The sequence below is a fragment of the Rutidosis leptorrhynchoides genome, chromosome 9 (genome assembly GCF_046630445.1).
Source record: "Rutidosis leptorrhynchoides isolate AG116_Rl617_1_P2 chromosome 9, CSIRO_AGI_Rlap_v1, whole genome shotgun sequence".
In the NCBI taxonomy this organism is placed as follows: Eukaryota; Viridiplantae; Streptophyta; class Magnoliopsida; order Asterales; family Asteraceae; genus Rutidosis; species Rutidosis leptorrhynchoides.
Genome location: NC_092341.1, coordinates 370,053,289 through 370,062,148, shown reverse-complemented (window position 1 = coordinate 370,062,148; position 8,860 = coordinate 370,053,289). Strand labels below are relative to the sequence as shown.

The 8,860-nt window shown below is 33.5% G+C and overlaps 1 protein-coding gene across 1 annotated transcript; it reads left to right on the top strand.

The window, feature by feature from the left end:
• Nucleotides 1-996: 996 nt before the first annotated feature.
• Nucleotides 997-5,982, top strand: LOC139866611 (receptor-like cytosolic serine/threonine-protein kinase RBK1). Its single transcript, XM_071854898.1, has 7 exons — nt 997-1,114; nt 1,197-1,721; nt 4,449-4,706; nt 4,788-4,942; nt 5,024-5,103; nt 5,187-5,322; nt 5,427-5,982. The coding sequence occupies exons 1-7, from the start codon at nt 1,108-1,110 to the stop codon at nt 5,733-5,735; spliced, it is 1,470 nt and encodes a 489-aa protein (XP_071710999.1). The 5' UTR covers nt 997-1,107; the 3' UTR covers nt 5,736-5,982.
• The last annotated feature ends 2,878 nt before the right edge of the window (nt 5,983-8,860 follow it).

Genomic DNA, 8,860 nt, shown 5'->3' with positions numbered 1-8,860 from the left:
TAGATGTTGTTTGGTTCTCTCGGTGTATACCGCGGCATGCTTTTATGGTATGGTTACTCATGGAAGAACGGTTGAAGACTCAAGATAGACTTAAAGTTTGGGAACGAATTTAAGCTCCAATATTAGTCTTGTTTGTGCATTTTGCAAACAACAACAAGACACGCACTCTCATTTATTCTTCTTGTGTCCATATTCTGCTTCAATTTGTAGAAGAGCTGCATAGTTGTTGAATATGCAAAGTTGAGGGTTGGAGTGGCAGCACATAAGAGACTCATTGGTTCCATTGGCTAATCGAAACTTGGCAAGGATCATTGTTGCAAAACTTTTGTTTGGATCTATGGTTTACTTCATTTGGCAAAAACGCAACTCAAGGTTATTTGGTAAATCTCCAAGAATGTCGATCAACTTTGACATATAATATTTTCGACTGTTCGGTTGAAGATATTATCTTTGAAATTGAAGGAGTCCCCGCAAGTGCGAATGTTGAAAGATAAATGGAAGGTGCCGTGAACTATTGTTGTTTTTTTTCATTGTGTCTAGGTTTTAAATTAGCCTAGTTGGTTGTTTGATGGTTGCTAGATTCGCTAGTAACACTGAACTATATTGTACTCGATTCTTTTATTATTTCTAATAATATTTACTAGTGTAACCCTTTAATCAAAAGAAAATACAGATTAAGAAAATTATGTGATTTTAAAATAAAAATGAATTAAGATTGTAATCTAAATTCTCAAAAATAAGAATACAGTAATATTGAAATGAAAAATTACATAAAATGAAAAACATTTTCTAGCATTTTTATTGGAAAAAAGTGTATAAAAGTAGACAAATTAAAAATAGTTAATTTACTACTCCGTATTATATAATTTGGTAACACCACAAATAAATAAAACCGCAACTAAACATTCTTCAATTCTCTTGTCTTCCCTCCCTTCAAATAATATCTGCCTCTCAACTCATCACCGCCCTTCAAATTCTCTCCGCCACCATCTCCGCCACCGTCACCGTCACCGTCATATTCCGCCGGACCATATCCTTTCCAATCATGGACATTGCTTGAACTCCAACAAATAAAATAATCCACAGCTATCCTTCATCATCATTAAAATGAAAGGTAATTTTTCTTAAAGTGATTCATTTACCAGATGCTAACCAATTTATCACATTTAATAATTCACATGTTCTTGTTGTTGTAGGACAACGAAAATTCTCAAAAAGCTTATTGAGGCTAGAAAGTTCAAAGAAATACCTCGTAAATGAAGAAATTCAAAATATTCCGAAAAACAGAATTATTAATGATAACAATAACGATAACGATAACGACAGTGATGATCAATCATCTCCTAGAGGTGTATTAGAAATCTTGGGATCCGGTTCAGATTCAGACAACAATAACAACAACAACAACAACATGTTAATATGTGAAAAATCTGATGGGCCTGGCGACGGATACGGAGATGGGGAAGATAATGATATCGGGAATATGGTGTCACCGGAAACGGAGATGGTACAAAGTGTGGTATGGAGGAATTGGATTGATAATTTGAAGTGTAAATCGAGATCGTTACGGCGGTTTTCGACTGGGAGTTTTATGAGAAAATTGGGACGGAATCATAGTACGGAAGCTAACATTAACATTGATGATTTTTACATGCCAAAACCTTCGTGGAGAAATTTCAGTTTTCAAAAACTTGTTGCTGCTACTAATGGCTTCAGCCTCGGTAAGTATATGTTTTCTAAACTTAATTCGTTGTTATTAACTGTATTGTTTTTATTATTATTAAGATTAAGATTAAGATAAGAAGTAATTTTGAGTTTAATCATTACGAAATTATAAAAAGTCTCTTTGATTGTTATACGGTATGCAAGGGAACATTCCTTTAACAAAGTCCTGCTAACTCGTTACAAAAATTTACAAGTATATCACTCGGTTTTCTACTGTAGTATACAGTAAAAATTTATCTTTTACTCCGTATTTTTCAAACGTTTTGAATCAGTTGTAATCTAAGAACTAGTCGTGAGGGATTTAATTCAGTGTTTAGCTCGGTGTTCTTAGAAGAGGTACTGAATGTAAAAAGTGAGTGGGGTATGAGCGGGCGGGAATTTCAACGGAAGTATCGGTGGGGACCGGGGAAATGTCGAACGTAGTGATCCCAAAGTTGAACATTGGTGGAACACCGAAGGACGGCCGAGAGCTCATATAAACACTTACATCAAAATATTTCGAAATGTATTGTAATTATTAAATATAAATATAATATAATTTATTATGAAGTTTGCAATAAATATATAGATTTTAAATTTACATGAAAATGAAAATGAAGATGAAGATGACACTTAAGTACTAGGAACTTATGGCCTATATTTAAAGAAAGGATTATGATGGGAAATGAGAGTGGTCTTTGGCCTCAAAAGGCATGCGAAAACATAGTGAAGTTGCAAGCAGGGCTTTATATTTGTGTAGTAAAACAAGACCAACCTCTTAGTAAAAGTTCTACAGTAGCTTCAATTAGCTTGAACTAATCAATATATTGTCTAAAAACAAGAAAGATGGATGGTTTAAACTTTAAATGTATGAAACGACGCGTAAGTTTTATTTTATTTCATAAATAATATAATAGGAGTATTACATTACATTATATTCTCTAAGGAGATGGAAATACAATCATTTTCATTAGTAGTATAAGTGTAAAGTGTATAACTTATTTAAAACAAGAAGAATGATTAAATTGAAAGAATGGAAGAAATAATAAATAGCGGTGGCCGGTGGGGCGATGGAACCTGACAGTCGAACCAGTTGAAGAGCATATGTCGTAATCAAATCCAGGTGTTGTGTCACTTCACTCTTACACAGTCTTTTGGAGACGCATGTGTACATCAATAATTTTTCTACATATATATACAATGATGGTTCAATCTACTACAATTATATTTTTTCATTATCCATTTGTACCTTACAATTACATTACATACACAATTATAGTGAATCTATTAAGCCTAATTACCCACATAAATTACAGGATACATTTTATAATGTTGTACATTATGACAATTATATAATGATAGGAATAATTTTAGTAATAATAAATACATAAATTAGAAATTTTATAGGATATCAATTACTAGTAGAATTTTAGCCAATATCACTCAACTTACATTTATTTTATGAACATGAGAGATTTTTCTTGACAGATATTGTGCTTAATTGGTGTGATGGAGCGAATTAAAAAACATATGTAGATGATTTAATTTCGTGACACATGTTTAGGTTGATACTAGTCATATTTAATTTTCGATACATGTTTTAGGTAGATAAATAACTCATTTATAATCAATCCATGTAAATTTTGTAACCAACTTTATATATTTTATAATAATTCGTGTCGGCTTTTATTTAATTCTTCTGTTTTAAAACAAGTAGCCCACCAAACAAAACCATAAAGTCCGTAACCCACCCCATATGTCTCACTCTTCAGTCTTCATTGTGGTTTTTATTTCTTTCTATTAACTAACTAAATAAAAAAAACTTAGATAATTTATTTTTTATTTATTTTGTAAAATCTATCTATAGGATCGGATGTCTTCATTATAGTAAAGATTATGGGGAGTGGACGTTGGATCATGATTCATGAAGGTCAAATAAAAAACAAAATAAATATGGGGTTACTTGGTGAAGCGGAATAAACCAAAATACCCTCCACATGTTTTTCACATTAATCCCCTCTTCAATCCCATCACTATTAATGTACATGGCCAAAATGCACCATGTGATGTTGTCCATTAATCAGACATTCTAGGCATAATAATAATATTTATTATTATAATTATAATTACTCCGTATAAGAAATTAGCATATATCACGTGCCATTAGCTATTGGCGCCTTCATTGTTCATTCATTTTATCTGTTTTATTTTGCTACCGACTAGTGAGAGAGGAATCAGAGGATCTTCTCATACTGAGGATATGATCGGTTTTATAAAACCTTAGGTTTCATGGGCCGGGAAATTGAAGTTTTTATATTGGGCCAGTTTGCGTTGAATGTTTATTGGAGTAGTTATTTTTTAGTTTGATGGGCTCATTGGAATTAAAAAAAGAATTCTAAGTTGTACAAGTAATTTTTATTTTTAAGATGGATCTCTAATATTTTATCTTTTAATCAGTGTTTTATTCAATTCAATTAGTTATTTATTTGATCAAATTTATTTTTAATTACTAATAAGTTAAAAAATAATATTATTTGAAATTGAACACTCTTATTCTTCCATATTTTTTTCAAGAGTGTTCTAAGGATAATGAGGAACACCAATCATCAATTCATGTGTTCTTATAAATGTGATTAAGTGTGCTTATGACAATCATAGTTCATTGCTGATCAAAGTGTTGAAGAATATGAAAAGACGATTCTACTTCTTTACTCGGTCATAATTGCGTAACTATCGTTGTGTAGACAATTTGCTCGGAAAAGGTGGCCATGCGGAAGTGTACAGAGGGTGCCTACCCGATGGTCAAATTGTGGCGGTCAAGAAGATAACAAAGAAAGAGAAGAAAGATGAAGATAGAGTTGGCGATTTCTTAAGTGAGCTCGGGATCGTTGCACATATCAACCATCCAAACGCTGCAAGATTGATCGGTTTCAGTTCTGAAGAGGACTTGCACCTTGTTTTACAATTCGCGCCTCATGGCAGCCTTGCAACTTTACTACACAGTAAGCCATTAAGCGAGTGTAGTTGCCATATTTTTCTCTTATCAGATCAAAGTTATTTAATTTATGATTTTGTATTTGTAGATTCAAAAGAGAATGTAGATTGGAAGATAAGGTATAAGATTGCTATAGGAATCGCAGAAGGTTTGCAGTATCTTCATTATGAATGTAACAAACGCATAATTCATCGTGACATAACAGCCTCAAACATTTTACTCACCGAAGACTATGAACCCCAGGTTAATATCTCTCATCAGTTTATTATACAGATAGTAGCTTGATCGTTACAATGAGTCATTAAGTTGTTTTTATTTGATCAGATATCTGATTTTGGTCTAGCAAAATGGCTCCCAGAAAAATGGGCTCAACAAGTTGTATCCCCTATTGAGGGTACTTTCGGGTACTCAGATGTTAAATTTGTTATTCATATGTTTGCAGCAAATGCGATTATTTTGTTAATGTTTTGATGATATTATTTTCTAGATATATGGCTCCAGAGTATTTTATGCATGGAGCAATTAACGAGAAAACCGATGTTTTCGCTTTCGGAGTTCTTTTGCTTGAGCTTATCACAGGTCGTCGTGCGGTTGATTCATGTCAGCGAAGCCTAGTAATTTGGGTAAGTAAAAATAAATGTTGCAAAATGGGTAAACAGATGGGTCAAGAGTCTCCAAAACACTGAATTTTTAACGTAAACAACCTCCTAATGGATATGTTTAACAGGCAAAACCATTACTTGAAGAGGGTGATGTGGAGGAACTTGTAGATCCTCAATTAGGAAATGCATATGAACTTTTCGAAGTAAAACGCACCATTGTAGTTGCTTCATCATGTATTCATCATATGCCCGACATGCGTCCAAATATGAAACGAGTGGTTCAAATACTAAAAGGAGAGAGCGCAACGTTGGAGTTGAGACAAAATACATTTGATGGAAGATCAATTATTTTAGATTCTTGTGATTTGGAGGGTTACACGTCTACAACGTATCTTAAGGATCTCAATCGTCATAGGGAACTTGTCATGGAATGACATACAGAGCGAAAGGACAGCCTTTTTTCTGTTGTTTGCTATACACAATATCAGTGGCGGGCATTAAAGATGGTATAGGCAGTGACAATATACAGGAGCCAAGACCGATTAAAATTTATGTTTTTCTTCTATCTGTTTCTGTTCTGTTTTATCTTCAGACAAGTGTTGGTCTTCGTCAAATTAGGTTGAAGCAAAGAGGGTTGTGGATTGTATATTTATAAGGCTTATTGTATACTCTGTATCTATTCATCCCATTACACTAAAAGTTGGAGGCAGAAAAATGTTCATCATACCCATTCGATTTAGGATCTACTTCGTTTATACCACTAGTATGACATGGTTTCTTACCTCGATTAATACGTTAGGACCTCAGAATGACCCTATCCGCCCGTATTGACACCATCTAGTAAAGGGTGGGGAAATGAGCACTACTGCTTTCTGCAACCATCCTTGCTTTTGCCAAAATCCATAACAAAAATTGTTTTACTAAACAACCTGTAAAACTAAATTACAACCCATTAGACTACTTAAGCCAAAGACATGATTTGACACTGTAATAATAAAAAAACTATAGCAAAAACATAATCCAAGTTACATTTTCTACGAACAACATATAACAAAAAGATCAACATGTCAATACTTAGCACTATAGCACCAATCGAAAACAGTCATGAAGCTATTAACAATGTATTGATGATTACAATCTGCTAATAGTCAAGCACTTACAATATCAATTTCTCGATCACTAGATAGCAAAATCCCGTTTTATGCATAATTAAAACACATAGATACAAAATATTAATAATTAATAAAACCGAGACTGAATTAAACTACCATCATTAGCCTTATTATACACAAAAAGAAGCAAACCAACTGTATGTATAGAGTTCAAACTAATTCAACAACACCATAAACATTCTGTTATTTTCATCTAACCCTAACAATTTATTTAGATTCAGAAGATTGAGATATAAGAAGAGCAAGTTGATGTCGTTGATCTTGAAACCTTTGTTTAAGATACGTTTCAATAATCTCCATAACCGACAAAAAACGTTTCATTTCATTTAGTTTTTTACTCAATTCAGCTTCTCGTGCCCTAGCTCGTTGCAGCCTTGCTTCTGTTTCCGCTAACCGCAATCTGAGACGTTCAACGACCGCGGTGTTCTCGTCCGTCGGTGGCCGTGATCTGCCGGCGATTGGTGGTATGATGTCGTCGTCAGACGGTGGTAATCGTTGATTACCGTAGCACATGTGTGAAATTTAGTGAATTACTACTAGAATTTTGGGGATTTTGTTTGTTGGGGTTTTTTGAGAAAGTTTTGGATTTGGTTGATTGGTTTTTAACTACTTTTAGTGGTTTAGTTCTTGACTGTAGACTACTAATAAGTATATAGAGGGAATATGAGAGAAGTATGTGTTTTTGTATATTCTCAAAGTGTGTACATTATGAGCTTACATAACACATATATTTATACTAATAAAAAATCTACTATACAATATATATAATAATAATAAAATTACCATCCATAATTGACTTTTATAACACTCCCCCTTGGATGACAATTTTATTAGAGAATAACTAGTACTGCCTCGTTAAAAACCTTGCTAAAGAAAACCCATTGGGATAAAACTTTAGCTAAGGGAAAAAGAGTGCAGCATAGAGTTGACTCCCCCTCAAGTAGGCAACGCCTGAATTGTTACATCTTCTGAACATGCCTCATGCCAATATTATGAACGTGTGTTTTGAAAATAGCAGTTGAAAGTGCTTTGGTGAAAAGGTCAGCAGAGTTTTTGCTGGACTGAACATATCTCATTTCAATCTGGTTGTCCTTAATGAGATTTTGAGTGTATGAGAAAAATCTAGGAGGTATGTGTTTTGTTCGGTCACTTTTGATATACCCTTCTTTCATCTGTGCTATGCAAGCTACATTATCTTCATAGATAGTTGTTGGACTTTTATCGCGTTCTAGTCCACAAGAATCAGTAATGAGTTGTGTCATTGATCTCAACCAAAAACATTCCCGAGTAGCTTCGTGTAATGCAATCACTTAGGCATGATTTGATAATGTTGCAACAAGTGTTTGTTTTTTAGAACGCCATGATATTGAGGTACCTCCATTTAGGAATACATATCCATTTTGAGATTTAGCTTTATGTGGATCAGATAAATAACCTGCATCTGCATAACCAACCAAATCTTGTTTCGATTCGTTAGAATAAAATAATCCTAAATCAGTAGTTCCTCGAAGGTATCGAAATATGTGTTTGATCCCATTCCAGTGTCTTTTGGTAGGAGCTGAGCTGAATCTTGCCAACAAATTAACTGAAAAGAAATGTCAGATCTTGTACAATTTGTAAGATACATAAGAGCTCCAATTGCACTAAGATATGGTACTTCTGGTCCCAGGATATCTTCATGATCTTCACAGGGACGAAATGGATCAGTGTCAACATTAAGTGATCTAACAACCATATGAGTACTTAATGGTTTTGCCTTGTCCATATTAAAACGTTTTAAAATCTTTTCAGTATATGTTGTTTGATGTACAAGTAAACCATTAGGCATATGTTCAATTTGTAAACCAAGGCAATACTTGATTTTTCCGAGATCTTTCATTTCAAATTCTTTCTTTAGAAGTTGAATGGCTTCATGGATCTCTTTATTTGTACCTATGATATTAAGATCATCAACATAAACAGCTATGATCACATATCCGGATGTTGTTTTCTTAATAAAAACACATGGGCAAATAAGATTATTGGTATATCCTTTGCTTATCAAGTAATCACTTAATCGTTTATACCACATGCGACCCGATTGTTTCAACCCATATAAAGACCTTTATAACTTGATTGAGTACATTTCTTTGGGTTTTGCATTGGTTGCTTCTGATACCTTAAATCCTTCAGGTATCTTCATATATATATCACTATCAAGTGATCCATAAAGATAAGCAGTCACAACATCCATGAGATGCATTTCTAAATTTTTAGAAACTGCCAGGCTGATTAAGTATCTAAAAGTAATTGCATCCATAACAGGAGAATAAGTTTTCTCATAATCAATTCCTGATCTTTGAGAAAAACCTTGAGCTACAAGTCTAGCTTTATACCTTGTAACTTCA

Coding starts and splice junctions, on each gene's coding strand:
- LOC139866611 (XM_071854898.1), top strand. Junction 4,943..5,023: donor CCGAAGACTATGAACCCCAG/GTTAATATCTCT, acceptor TTATTTGATCAG/ATATCTGATTTTGGTCTAGC. Junction 5,323..5,426: donor AGCGAAGCCTAGTAATTTGG/GTAAGTAAAAAT, acceptor TATGTTTAACAG/GCAAAACCATTACTTGAAGA.